Source organism: Lampetra fluviatilis, chromosome 55, assembly GCF_964198595.1.
Source record: "Lampetra fluviatilis chromosome 55, kcLamFluv1.1, whole genome shotgun sequence".
NCBI classification, from domain to species: domain Eukaryota; kingdom Metazoa; phylum Chordata; class Hyperoartia; order Petromyzontiformes; family Petromyzontidae; genus Lampetra; species Lampetra fluviatilis.
Window position 1 is genome coordinate 6,062,392 of NC_136329.1, and position 15,677 is coordinate 6,078,068.

The 15,677-nt window shown below is 51.8% G+C and overlaps 1 protein-coding gene across 2 annotated transcripts in view; it reads right to left on the bottom strand.

Annotated features, from left to right (window-relative positions):
- Nucleotides 1-11,637: 11,637 nt before the first annotated feature.
- Nucleotides 11,638-15,677, bottom strand: part of LOC144949829 (uncharacterized) — a 29,616-nt gene continuing 25,576 nt past the window's right edge. For both annotated transcript variants that reach the window (XM_078879776.1, XM_078879777.1), the window contains exon 6: nucleotides 11,638-15,328. In XM_078879776.1, the coding sequence (XP_078735902.1) occupies nucleotides 13,298-15,328 (2,031 nt within the window). In that variant the 3' untranslated portion in view covers nucleotides 11,638-13,297. The remainder of the gene's footprint in view (nucleotides 15,329-15,677) is intronic.

Below are 15,677 nucleotides of genomic sequence, written 5' to 3' on the forward strand. Positions count from 1 at the left end.
GGGGTTGCGTATAAAAGGGGATGTAGCGGAGGGCTCGGGGTTCTTGTGAAGCTAACCAGTGAAGACTGAAGACGTCTTAGCTAGAGCCCTGGACTCCCCTGGTTCGCCGTCCTTATCAGGGCCGAACAGGACCGAGCCAGCGGCGTGGTCCCGAGATCCAGAGCCGGTGCTCTTGTCAGCGCTGGCCTGGGACTCAGGGTACCGGGCCCGACTTACCAGTGTCGGGCCAGATAGCCTCCCCTAGCCCGTTAGAGGAGGACTAGGAGGCAGGCTAGGAAGTAGCTAGCGCGTGTATCCTCAGCTAGCCGGGTGAGGGGGCCGACACCCCCTCTAGTGTTGTATGCCACAACTGTGCTGTGCGAATAAACCCGTGTGCCTCCAACTCCGGCGTCCAAGAGTCGTGACCTCTATTACAGAAGTATCAAGGGTGGCACATCTTCTTGGTTCTTTCGGTAAAGTCATGTAGAAGGGAAATAATAAAATAATAAAAATAAAACAATATAAAATATTTTATTATGTTTTATTTTATAAAATAATAATAAAGCATAATAAAATATTTTATTATGTTTTAAGGTCACCTAGAAGGGAATAAAATAATAAAAGCAACCGCAACAAACAAAAACATGAACAAAGAACATCGTAAAGTGACGACACGCGACAGAAGCATCCAGGAAACAAGTTAACCCGTAAAAACAAAGTGTTTCACTCTAAATCCTTATTATGTGTGGCATCGGTTTTATTTTATTATTCATTTCTGTTTTTCTTGAGTAAGAGTTTCATTTTTTCACTATAAATCCTTTAAATGCGTGGCATCGGTTTTATTTTATTATTCATTTCTGTTTTTCTTGAGTAAGAGTTTCATTTTTTCACTCTAAATCCTTTATATGCGTGGCGGCTAGAGTCCTCTCGTCCTCTGGCTTGAGATGGCTGCCACCTATGGGTCAGATGATTGTCTGCCAGTATTAAGCAATTGGTTATTAAATATTTAATTTGTTTTCCCTAAAAAGTGTAAAATTTTGGGAATTTTTTTTCACGAACATTCATTGTCACGCACAACGAGTCTGTGTGCAAAACGTCAGCTCGATTGGATCACGGGAAGTGGGTTAAAAAACGACCGAAAGATTTGCACGGTCGTAAGCGCGCAAGCAAGCAAGCGAACTTAATATAAAGGATTTAAAAAAAGCATTTACTCATATTAATAAACGTATGTTACCTGTAACTATGTCCAAATGCACACAAATTAACCCGAATAAACAAATCTCACTGACCAACCCCCGCAAGGAGGAGGGGGGAAGTGTGAATAAGCTGGAGCGAAAAAGAAAGAGATTTATTTAATCTTTATTTAAAAAATTAAAAAACTCTTATAACATCAAATTTTTTATTGATAATAAACACTGGTGCAACAGAAAAGTGATGATTGTTTTAGTCCCTGGATAGTCAGTGTTACTTTTTGCATGCTTGCTTATGCCTCAAAAGTACCAAAAAGGCTGTAATTCCCCTCAAACTTAGCTTTTGTGACAAGGACAGTGACATTTAGAAATGTAGCTATTTTCAATGTTAAAACGCGGTGTGCATTTGTGTCATTCCTTCACGTAAAGTCCTGGTCACAAAAGCAAATCTTGTGGGGAATTATCGTCTTTTTTTGTAGTTTTGATGCTTAAGCATGTTAAACGTAACACTTACTACCCAGGGGAACAAAACAAATCGTGCTACATCGTGTACGATCATCAAACATTGCTCAACCGCTATCTATCTATTCTTAGTTTTTTTCGGTAAAGTCACGTATAAAGATAAAATAATGAATTAATAAATGTAATAATAGCATACCACGACGTAGTATAAAAGAAATAGCAACACAAATCTAACCAGAAAACTAAGAGAGAGGGTCGTCTCTGCGCCGATACGTGCTCTCTCTCTGTGTGTATCTTTATGATGTCTGTCTGCTTATATGTCTGTCTATAGTTTTCTGGTTAGATTTGTGTTTGCTATTTCTTTTATACCTGATGACGATTGCTTGTCTTGCAGTCGAAACGTCGCAGTATGCTATTATTTAATTCATTAATTTTCCTTTATACGTCACTTTACCGAAAGAACCAACGAATAATTCCTGCAGTCACGAAAGCTCCAACATTTATATCTATCTATGTTTTAACGGAGCTGTTAAACAGGACCCTGCGGGGTGGGCTGGTGGGAATAATGCTTAGTACCGGTGCAGGGATATCGACCGGGTATAGAGGAGTTAAAGAAAAAATTACTGTATTCTAGTGTAACGTTAATTAAAAGTGTTTGTTTTGACAAGAAACGCTGTGAGATTTAAAGACTCGTAGTCTTTCATTTCCAAACGATCAATTTGTTGAGTCCTGGCATAAATGTTAAAAAAAACAACGTGCTGCGTTTCAATAAAGTAAATTTGAAGCGAAGTTTAAAGTTTCGCCGGGAGCCGCCGGAAGCGACGGCCATCTTGTTTAGTTCACAGATCGCAGGGGGAGCGGGCGGCCATCTTGTCGGACAGACGGACAATCGGACGGACGGACGGACACATTAATCTATTGGTGGTCTGGTCCACTTCGCTCCTACCAGTATAAGCGCGACTCACCTTGTAAGCTTGTCCACGGGAATGAAAATCCCCCTCCACCCACGGCGCGTGTGTGTGCGTTGCCAGGGGCAACCCTCGGTCAACGATTCGCGCATGCGCAAATGTCGCGCGCGGAGCGGAAGGTGGAAAATAAATAAATAATGTTGAATATCATTTAATCGATAATTCAACCACTTTAAAGGTGACGGATGAAAAAACGGGCATGCCTATTCCCACCGCGGGGCAAGGGACGTGCCTCCCGGCAAAACATTTTCGGCCTAAACCCCACGGTCCGAGCGCCAAATCCCTCTAGCGTAGTGTATAGTGTAGTGTAGGGCCTCCATAGACACTAATGTGTAGTGGTTAGTGTATAGTAGTGGATAGTGTAGTGTATAGTAGTGTATAGTGTAGTGTATAGTGAAGTGTATAGTGGTGTAGTGTATAGTGTAGTGTATAGTGTAGTGTAGAGTGATGTAGTGTAGTGTATAGTGATGTAGTGTAGAGTATAGTGTAGAGTATAGTGTAGTGTATAGTGTAGGGCCTCCATAGACACTAATGTGTAGTGGTTAGTGTATAGTAGTGGAGAGTGTAGTGTATAGTAGTATATAGTGTATTGTATAGTAGTGTATAGTGTATTGTATAGTAGTGTATAGTGTAGTGTATAGTGATGTAGTGTAGTGTATAGTGTAGTGTATAGTGTAGTGTATAGTGGTGTAGTGTATAGTGTAGTGTATAGTGTAGTGTATAGTGTAGTGTATAGTGTATAGTGTAGTGTATAGTGTAGTGTATAGTGTAGTGTATAGTGTAGTGTGTAGTGTATAGTGGTGTAGTGTATAGTGTAGTGTATAGTGGTGTAGTGTATAGTGTAGTGTATAGTGTAGTGTATAGTGTAGTGTATAGTGTAGTGTATAGTGTATAGTGTAGTGTGTAGTGTATAGTGTAGTGTATAGTGTAGTGTATAGTGTAGTGTATAGTGGTGTAGTGTATAGTGTAGTGTATAGTGTAGTGTATAGTGGTGTAGTGTATAGTGTAGTGTATAGTGTATAGTGTAGTGTATAGTGTAGTGTATAGTGGTGTAGTGTATAGTGTAGTGTATAGTGTATAGTGTAGTGTATAGTGTAGTGTATAGTGTAGTGTATAGTGTAGTGTATAGTATAGTGTATAGTGTAGTGTATAGTGGTGTAGTGTATAGTGTAGTGTATAGTGTAGTGTATAGTGTAGTGTATAGTGTAGTATGGGGCCGTCCATAAATGACGTCACGCGATTTTGGACGATTTTTGACCCCCCCCCCCCTCCCCCCCTCGTCACACGGCGTCACAAAAAGTCAGACCCCCCCCCCCTCAAACATGACGTCACAAAGCTCTGCCCCCCCCCCACCCCCAAATAATAAAACACGCTTCGAATCGCTTTAAACTATTGTCATTGTAGTGCGTATTTAATGTGGCGCTGCACTCTGATGTTGTAGGAGAAAACATTTATTTTAAAAAGTCTATTTAATTAAGTAGAACGCGTTGTCTGTATTCATTTATAAAGTTGCAGCATTTTGATGTGACGTCACATTTCTCACCACCCCCCCCCCTCGTCACACGACGTCACAAATGTCTGACCCCGCCCCCCCCCTTAGGTGCGTGACGTCATTTATGGACGGTCCCTAACTCGAATCCAATGCTCTGCTTCCTGTTTCTCAAGTGTCATTCCAACCATGCAAAATCAATCCCCTGGGGAGCCTTTCCGTGACAGATATGAAACGGACGCACACATACACTGGTTGTTCAATAGAGGGGGATATAGGAAAGGCCACTCGAGTTTGATGTGTGGCTAAACTGTGGCTAAGCATTGGCTCCTGTGTGCTGTGACCCATAGACTTTGCACAGAGACACACAGACACACACAGACTCAGACTGAAAGAGACCCATAGACTCACACAGAGACCCACTTACACAGACCCACTCACACAGAGACCCATAGACTCACACAGAGACCCACTTACACAGACCCACTCACACAGAGACCCATAGACTCACACAGAGACCCATACCCATACCCACAGACTCACAAAAAGACCCACAGACTCACACAGATACCCATAGACTCGCACAGAGACACTCACGGATACCCATAGACTGTCACAGAGACCCAGACTCATACAGAGACCTGTAGACTCACACAGAGACCCACAGACTCACCACGCAAGAGACCCACAGACTCACCACACAGAGACCCACAGACTCACCACACAGAGACCCACAGACTCATCACACAGAGACCCACAGACTCACCACACAGAGACCCACAGACTCACCACACAGAGACCCACAGACTCACCACGCACAGAGACCCAGAGACTCACCACACAGAGACCCACAGACTCACCACACAGAGACCCACAGACTCACCACACAGAGACCCACAGACTCACCACACAGAGACCCACAGACTCACTACACAGAGACCCACAGACTCACCACACAGAGACCCACAGACTCATCACACAGAGACCCACTGACTCACCACACAGAGACCCACAGACTCACCACAGAGACCCACAGACTCACCACACAGAGACCCACAGACTCACCACACAGAGACCCACAGACTCACTACACAGAGACACCCACTGACTCACCACACAGAGACCCACAGACTCACCACAGAGACCCACAGACTCACCACACAGAGACCCACAGACTCACCACACAGAGACCCACAGACTCACCACACAGAGACCCACAGACTCACCACACAGAGACCCACAGACTCACCACACAGAGACCCACAGACTCATCACATAGAGACCCACAGACTCACCACACAGAGACCCACAGACTCACCACACAGAGACCCACAGACTCACCACAGAGACCCACAGACTCACCACACAGAGACCCACAGACTCATCACACAGAGACCCACAGACTCACCACACAGAGACCCACAGACTCATCACACAGAGACCCACAAACGAGTTGGTTGTTTGGCTGTGGACTTTACATCATCTCAGCCGAGGTACCTTCACATAATCCCTGCACGTCAATAATATCATCACCTCTTGATATGCAAATTCTTTTGTCAAGGCGCCCTTCCCCCCTCCTTCCAACCCAGCTTATATATATGCTCCAAGCACGTGTGCTGTTTCATTCAGACGCTGTCGCCTCGACAGACCTGGTTTTCACCTGAGGACGGCTGCTTGCGTTGTGGCCGAAACGTCGAGAGAATTATTTTATTATGTTTTATTTTTATTATTTTATTACTTCCCTTCAACGTGACTTTACCGAAAGAACCAAGACGACCATTCCCTGTTGTTCATCCATCCTACGACTTACGGCGCCGAGAAAAGGTTTGTGAACCCCTTTCGGATTTTCACACATTTAACATTTCTCAAACCTAAAGTGGTATTAGATCTTAATCTAAGTCTCCAACCCAGCTTAAATATACGCTCCAAGCCTGGGGTGTTTCATTCAGACGCTGTCTTCCCGACAGACCTGTTCTTCACCTGAGGACGGCTGCTTGCGTTGTGGCCGAAACGTCGTGAGAATTATTTTATGAAGTTTTATTTGTATTATTTTATTACTTCCCTTCTACGTGACTTTACCGAAAGAACCAAGAAGATGAATCCCTGCAGTCACGAAAGCTTTAAATATAAATTTTATTTTGTTTCATTTTTATTATTTTATTATTTCCCTTCTACGTGACTTTACCGAAAGAACCAAGAAGATGAATCCCTGCAGTCACGAAAGAAGCTTTAAATCGAAATTTTATTATGTTTTATTTTTATTATTTTATTATTTCCCTTCTACGTGATGACTTTACCGAAAGAACCAAGAAGATGAATCTCATCATCATCATCACCATCACACATCGACAGGCGTGAACATCAATTCGACTTGCAAGTGGCCATTACGTTCGTCTTAAAATTTCACTTTATTCCGCATACGTCTCGTTAGTCTCGTCATTACCGTGGTTCGTTTAAATTAAATTAAATGATACGGAGAGAGACAGAAAATTAATACATCCGTCAAACTACGCGCAACACGAGGCCCTTTGCGCCCGGGCCTCCGCGACCCCTCGTCGTCCACAAGCGCGAAGGTCAAACGGCCGCGTGCCACGCCGCGCTCCGGGCACGCACCGCTACTGCTGCGGCACAGACGCCCCCGCCCACGTAGCGCAACCGCGTGTGCCACCCACGTGTGCCACCGCGTGTGCCACCGCGTGTGCCACCGCGTGTGCCACCCACGTGTGCCACCGCGTGTGCCACCGCGTGTGCCACCGCGTGTGCCACCGCGTGTGCCACCGCGTGTGCCACCGCGTGTGCCACCGCGTGTGCCACCGCGTGTGCCACCGCGTGTGCCACCGCGTGTGCCACCGCGTGTGCCACCGCGTGTGCCACCGCGTGTGCCACCCACGTGTGCCACCCACGTGTGCCACCGCGTGTGCAACCGCGTGTGCCACCGCGTGTGCCACCGCGTGTGCCACCGCGTGTGCCACCGCGTGTGCCACCGCGTGTGCCACCGCGTGTGCCACCGCGTGTGCCACCGCGTGTGCCACCGCGTGTGCAACCGCGTGTGCCACCGCGTGTGCCACCGCGTGTGCCACCGCGTGTGCCACCCACGTGTGCCACCGCGTGTGCCACCGCGTGTGCCACCGCGTGTGCCACCGCGTGTGCCACCGCGTGTGCCACCGCGTGTGCCACCGCGTGTGCCACCGCGTGTGCCACCCACGTGTGCCACCGCGTGTGCCACCCACGTGTGCCACCCGCACTCTTCGACTGCACACATTGGAACAACCCCCACCCCCCCCCCCCCCCAGGGCCACGCCTTTTCGGACCGCGAGCTGCGCGAAAAATGATCTTATACGCTTAGTTTTTTCGGTAAAAGTCACGTAGGTAAAAAAAATTGGAATTAAAATTAATAAAAATTTAAATAATAAAGTAATTAAAAAATCTTGTTTTACCTACGTGACTTTACCGAAAAAACTAAAAGTATGAATCCTTGCAGTCACGAAAACTTCTAATCTAGAAGAGAAAATATGATTTTATGCTTAGTTTTTTCGGTAAAAGTCACGTAGGTAAAAAAAATTGGAATTAAAATTAATAACAAAATAAAATAATGAATTAAAATATATTTAAATATTAAAATAATTAAAAATTAATCTTTTACCTACGTGACTTTACCGAAAAAACTAAAAGTATGAATCCTTGCAGTCACGAAAGCTTCAAATCTAGAAAAAAAAAATTATCTTCTTGGCTGTGTCAAAAAGTATTATTTTAATCTCGATTTGAAGCTTTCGTCACTGCATATCTTTCGGTAAAGTCATCACGTGGGTAGAAAAATAAGAATTAAAAAAAATATTTTCGAAAAGTCATATTTTTAAAAAAAAAAATCATATTATAATATTACTTTCTAAATAAAAAAATCTAGTGCTAGAAAAATAATATTATTTTCTAAAAATAATAATATCACCGTCTGATTTCGACGGCTTGTTATGCGATCGAAAGGTCGTCATTGGTTTTATTTTGTTTTATTTCTAACTACGTGACTTTACCGAAAGGACCAAAGTGTTCATCTTCTTGGTTCTTTCGGTAAAGTCACGTAGAAGAGAAATAATAAAATAATAAAATAAAATAAAATAATAAAATAAAATATTCCATAGTCAAATAAAATAATAATTTAAAAAACCTCTAATATTTTATTATTTCCCTTCTACGTGACTTTACCGAAAGAACCAAGAAGATGAATCCCTGCAGTCACGAACAGCTTTAAATCGAGACCAAAGTGTTCTTCAAGCATACATCCTGTTTTTCTAGTTGTTGTTTTCTTAAGAACGCACCTCAGGCTACGCAAATGTGACCTTACGGGGGGGGAATACGTTTCGATGTATGCGACACGATGTGCCAACTTTGCCTTCAGGGTTTTCTAAAACAATCAACCCAACGCGCATTTATTCTTATTTTACCTCTCAACGGTCAATTAATTGAGCACTAAACCACAAAATAAATATCAATCTAGGCTTGTGCCGGAGGACCCGGGGGGAAAGGCATCAATGACGTATCCTGGCCAAACTGCAAAAAAAACATCGCAAGTGGCCACGTGGAATGTTCGCACGCTCACTGCGGAGGAGAGGCTGCCACTCCTCTGTCGGGAGCTGGACCGGTACCGCCTGGATCTCTGCGGCATTCAGGAGGTCCGGGAGTGCGTGGGCTTGTAATTATCTCAAATGCCCATAAGACTGGCCACACAGGGACCTATAAGACTCATCACACGGAGACCCATAAGACTCATCACAGGGACCCATAAGACTCATCACACGGAGACCCATAAGACTCATCACACGGAGACCCATAAGACTCATCACACTGAGACCCACAAGACTCATCACACAGGGACCCATAAGACTCATCACACTGAAACCCATAAGACTCATCACACGGAGACCCATAAGACTCATCACACGGAGACCCATAAGACTCATCACACGGAGACCCACAAAACTCATCACACGGAGACCCATAAGACTCGCCACACGGAGACCCATAAGACTCATCACACGGAGACCCACAAAACTCATCACACGGAGACCCATAAGACTCATCACACGGAGACCCATAAGACTCATCACACGGAGACCCATAAGACTCATCACACGGAGACCCATAAGACTCATCACACGGAGACCCATAAGACTCATCACACGGAGACCCATAAGACTCATCACACAGGGACCCATAAGACTCATCACACGGAGACCCATAAGACTCATCACACGGAGACCCATAAGACTCGCCACACAGGGACCCATAAGACTCATCACACGGAGACCCATAAGACTCATCACACGAAGACCCATAAGACTCATCACACAGGGACCCATAAGACTCATCACACGGAGACCCATAAGACTCATCACACGGAGACCCATAAGACTCGCCACACAGGGACCCATAAGACTCATCACACGGAGACCCATAAGACTCATCACACGGAGACCCATAAGACTCATCACACGGAGACCCATAAGACTCATCACACGGAGACCCATAAGACTCATCACACAGGGACCCATAAGACTCATCACACGGAGACCCATAAGACTCATCACACGGAGACCCATAAGACTCATCACACGGAGACCCATAAGACTCATCACACAGGGACCCATAAGACTCATCACACGGAGACCCATAAGACTCATCACACGGAGACCCATAAGACTCATCACACAGGGACCCATAAGACTCATCACACGGAGACCCATAAGACTCATCACACGGAGACCCATAAGACTCGCCACACAGGGACCCATAAGACTCATCACACGGAGACCCATAAGACTCATCACACGGAGACCCATAAGACTCATCATACGGAGACCCATAAGACTCATCACACGGAGACCCATAAGACTCATCACACAGGGACCCATAAGACTCATCACACGGAGACCCATAAGACTCATCACACGGAGACCCATAAGACTCATCACACGGAGACCCATAAGACTCATCACACAGGGACCCATAAGACTCATCACACGGAGACCCATAAGACTCATCACACGGAGACCCATAAGACTCGCCACACAGGGACCCATAAGACTCATCACACGGAGACCCATAAGACTCATCACACGAAGACCCATAAGACTCATCACACAGGGACCCATAAGACTCATCACACGGAGACCCATAAGACTCATCACACGGAGACCCATAAGACTCGCCACACAGGGACCCATAAGACTCATCACACGGAGACCCATAAGACTCATCACACGGAGACCCATAAGACTCATCACACAGGGACCCATAAGACTCATCACACGGAGACCCATAAGACTCATCACACGGAGACCCATAAGACTCGCCACACAGGGACCCATAAGACTCATCACACGGAGACCCATAAGACTCATCACACGGAGACCCATAAGACTCATCACACGGAGACCCATAAGACTCATCACACGGAGACCCATAAGACTCATCACACGGAGACCCATAAGACTCATCACACGGAGACCCACAAGACTCATCACACGGAGACCCACAAGACTCATCACAGGGACCCATAAGACTCATCACACGGAGACCCACAAGACTCATCACACGGAGACCCACAAGACTCATCACAGGGACCCATAAGACTCATCACACGGAGACCCATAAGACTCATCACACGGAGACCCATAAGACTCATCACAGGGACCCATAAGACTCATCACACGGAGACCCACAAGACTCATCACACGGAGACCCACAAGACTCATCACAGGGACCCATAAGACTCATCACACGGAGACCCATAAGACTCATCACACGGAGACCCATAAGACTCATCACAGGGACCCATAAGACTCATCACACGGAGACCCACAAGACTCATCACACGGAGACCCACAAGACTCATCACACTGAGACCCATAAGACTCATCACACGGAGACCCATAAGACTCATCACACGGAGACCCATAAGACTCATCACACGGAGACCCATAAGACTCATCACACGGAGACCCATAAGACTCATCACACGGAGACCCATAAGACTCATCACACGGAGACCCATAAGACTCATCACACGGAGACCCATAAGACTCATCACACGGAGACCCATAAGACTCATCACACGGAGACCCATACGACTCATCACACGGAGACCCATAAGACTCATCACACGGAGACCCACAAACTTACACGGAGACCTACGGAATAAAAACACTCCTCGCACAGAGACCCGCACACAGACTGGCACGCAGACCCACGGACTCACGCAGAGACCCCCTCCACTGATAAGGAGTTGCATGTGCAGCGGAGCTTGGTTTACAAAGCGCCCTCCGTCTCGTCGCGACTCAACCGTTGACAATTCTCTGCCTCAGCCTGGCCTAGGCCCCCCAATTTCCCACCCCCCCCCCCCCCCCCCCGCACCGCACAGTGGCAGCCGTCACTATGCGGCACCGTTTTGAAAGCAGCTCTGATCCCGGCTCCCCCGATCGGCGCGCAATCTGGCAAAACCAACCTGCTGGGTCCCTCCGGTTTCCACCCCCCCTACCCGCTCGCCCACCCCCGCTGAACATGGCGGCGCAACTCGCAGAACATCAGCGCCACTATCGACAACAAGCGCCGCCGTTCGCCACGAAGCGGCGGCGACGTCACCACCAGGAGCGCTTGTGCCAGGCTGGGTGCACTTCAAGGCCGTCACGTGAAGCGTAGGAGGCTCCCTCGCGGGGCAGACCGAGGGTGTCGTGGTTGCCACCACCATCACCATCTCCACCACAATCATCACCACCACAATCATCACCACCAGCACAATCATCACCACCCACCATCTACACCATCACCTCCATTACCACCACAATCATCACCACCACAATCATCACCACCAGCACCATCACCACCAGCACCATCACCACCAGCACCATCACCACCAGCACCATCACCACCACAATCATCACCACCACAATCATCACCACCACCTCCATCACCACCTCCATCACCATCACCACCACAATCATCACCACCACAATCATCACCACCTCCATCACCATCACCACCTCCATCACATCACCACCAACGTCTCCACCATCACCTACATAACCGCCACAATCATCACCACCACAATCATTACCACCACAATCATCATTACCACAATCATCACCACCACAATCATCACCACCACCATCTCCACCATCACCTCCATCCATCACCACCATCACCTCACCTCACCATCACCTCCATCACCACCACCATCACGAACACGACCACCGCAACCACCACCACCGATCGAGCAGCCACCACAGTGCAACAGCTGAGCGCCTTCGCCAGGAGGGGGGGGGGGGGGTGGGGAGCGCCGGCGTTGTGCCGAAAAGGGGTTCACGGGAGCTTGACGACGCCGGGCCGACGTTGGTGTCGGAGGGGTAAAGGAAACTAAAGTACAATAAAATAAAACGTCGGGCCAGTGGTGCCACCCGCCACGTGCCGACCGCGTCGGTCCGCACGCCGGCGCATCCCCGGCGCCAACGTCGCGCCGACGTCCGTCCCGACGGGCTGGAAGGGCGTGCCGCCGTTGGGGCCGCCGTCGTAGCCGCCGTCGATCCTCGTGCCGGGCCCCACCATCGGGTCCTGACGGGTTCCGACCACGCGAGCATCGCTATCGCTCTCTACGCAACGCTCTTTCGCTTTGTGGCCAGGTAAGGCCCCGCACTGTCAGTAGCTCTCTTCTTGTTGTTGTTGTTGTTATTGTTGTTGTTCTTGTTGTTGTTATTGTTGTTGTTGTTATTGTTGTTATTGTTGTTGTTATTGTTGTTATAGTTGTTGTTATTGTTGTTATTGTTGTTGTTTTTGTTGTTATTGTTATTGTTGTTGTTCCCGAAGCGACCTGGCCACCAGCGACGGCTCGACGGAGCGGCTTAACGTCGCCGTCATGGCCACCGCCGTCATGGCCGCCGCCGTCATGGCCGCCACCGTCATGGCCGCCGCCGCCATGGCCGCCGTCATGGCCGCCGCCGTCATGGCCGTCGTTGGCGTCACTGCCGTCGCGCGTACATTTACAGCAGCCAATCAGTGGTCCCCGACGGTTGCAACCAACCGCGGCGGCCGCCACCGCCCTCCCACCCCCCCCCCCCCCTGGTCACTCAGCGCCCGGCAGGAACGGGCAGAGTGCTCGATTGTAGCGCAGCAGCAGCACCTCCTCAAACTGCTCGTCGCTCATGGCGTCGTCGTCGCCGTCGTCACCGTCGCCGTCGTCGCCGCGGGCGGGCGACAGCGCCCGCCCCCCCCCTCGTGAACAGCCTCTCGGCGGCGGCGCCCGAGGGCAACTCGGCGTTGGTGCGCGCGAAAATCCGCCGAACCGTCGGGTACTTCTTGAGGCAGGCGAGCGACTCGTCCGTGTCCCGCAGGTAGTCGGCGACCTCCTCCTCGGCGCACGCCGCTCCGGTGCCGCCGTCGGCTCCGGCAACACCGGCTCGCCGCCGCCGCCGGTCCCTCGACGCGAAGCAGAAAAAGTCGTCCTCCGAGTCGTCAGAGTCGCTGCTCGCCGGCCGCTGCTGCCGCGCCACGGAGCTCACCCCCCCCGCTGCTCCTCCGCCCGTCGCCGCCTCCGCCGCCTCGTCGTCCTCCGCCAGCGCCGCCGCCGCCTCCTCCACCAGCAGGGCCCTCACCTCGGCGGCCTCGTCGGGCGGCACCCACAGCAGCCGGAACTTGGGGAAGGTGGCGGCGGCTAGGGCCGCATCGCGGCTCGCGAAGCAGCTGCCGAAGCGGCGGTCGATGGCGCCGACGATGGCGTCGACGAGGGTGGGCGCCAGCCGGAGGGAGGGCCGCCTCTCGGCCAGCTTGGCCTTGAGCGCGACGAGCGTGGGCAGCACGTAGCCGTAATAGCAGCGTGTGTCCGATCGGAAGAGCTCGGCGGCGTGCGCCAGCGGCCGCACGACGTCCACAAACTCGCGCAGCAGCAGCAGCTCGCCGGCGTCAAGTTGGCCCACGCCGAGGGCGTCGCAGGCCAGCGCCAGCCGGCCCTCGGCCAGCGCCGCGAAGCGCCGCAGGGCGCGGTGCTCCGAGAGCCAGCGGGAGGCCCGCGGCGCCCACGTGGGCATGGCGGCCACGTCACGCAGCGAGTCGGCGCCCGGCGGGGCGGGGGCCCCGGCGAGCCGGTGGAGCCGGCCCCAGATGGCGGCGCACTTGGCCATGGTGCCGCGGTAGAGGGCCCGGGCGGGCGACTGGCGCATCTCGTCGTGGACGTCGCGCGACGCGATCGTGTCGAGCGTGCGCGACGCGCAGCGGCGCAGGGGCCACGGACACCTCGGCGGCCCCCCATCCTCCCCCTCCTCCTCCACGGTGTCCGCACGGCCGTCGCCATCGTCGTCGTAGCCGAGGATGGAGGCCACGTCCTCGAACGTCACGGCGTCCGCCACCGGCGTCACCGCGCCCTCACCGGCCTCCCCGAAGAAGAAGGCCTTCCCCACGGCCGAGCCGTTGCCCGTCACCAGCGAGCGCACCTTGGCGGTGACGCCGAAAGCCTCGGCCGCCTCCCGCAGCTTGGCGGCCACCTCCGCCCCATCCCCCCCGGCCCCCCGCAGCCTGGCGCAGGCCAGGGCGGCCGAGCGGCGCTCCAGGGTGCCCCTCTCGATCCAGTGGCACGTGACGGCCAGGTAGCGGCGGCCGCGGTGGCCCCACACGTCGGCCGCGGCGCAGACGTCCCTCGCCTCGCGGAGCCCGGCGAGCAGGGCCCGTCGCGTCTGCTGTGCGGCCTGGCGCACGAGCGCGGCCAGGGCTCCGGGGCCCATGACGGAGCGGCCCGGCCGCAGGCCCCGGACGAGGCGCACGAAGGAGGGCCGCTCGAGCAGCGAGAAGGGCTGCACGTCGTCCACCACGAAGTTGAAGAGCAGCGAGTCGACCCGCTGCTGCGTCGCCGCCTTCGACGCCGCCACGCTGTCGGCCGCACGCGGACGCTTCGCCGGCTGCGGGCGGCCGGCTGACGAGGAGAAACCGTCGTCGTCGTTGCGGCGATGGCCGTGGTGGCCGTGGCCGTGGCGGTGAAGGTGGTGGAGGTGGTGGAGGTGGTGGTGGAGGTGGTGGTGACGCGGGTCCGGGTCGGACACGCGGTCGGCCGGGCAGGAGTTGGTGCCGGTGTTGCCGGGGGGGGCGGCGAAGGAGGAGGCGGCGGCGGCGGCGACGGCGGCGGCGGCGGCGGCGGCCGCGGCGGCGTGCCGCTTGCGGGACGGGTTGTCGGCCACGCGCACCGCGTAGGCCGTGGGGTGCACCCTCTGGCGTGGGGGAGGGGCGAGGAGGTGCGGGAGGGTGGGTGTGGTGGTGTGGGTGTGTGTGTGTGTGTGGGTGTGTGTGTGGGTGTGTGTGTGTGTGTGGTTGTGTGGGTGTGTGTGTGTTGTGTGGTTGTGTGGGTGTGTGGTTGTGTGGGTGTGTGGGTGTGTATGGTTGTGTGTGGGTGTGTGGTTGTGTGGGTGTGTGGGGGTGTGTGTGTTGTGTGTGGGTGTGTGTGGGTGTGTGTGAATGTGTGTGTGTGTGGTTGTGTGTGTGTGTGGTTGTGTGTGTGTGTGTGTGGTTGTGTGGGTGTGTGTGGTTGTGTGAGTGTGGTTATGTGGATGAGTGGTTGTG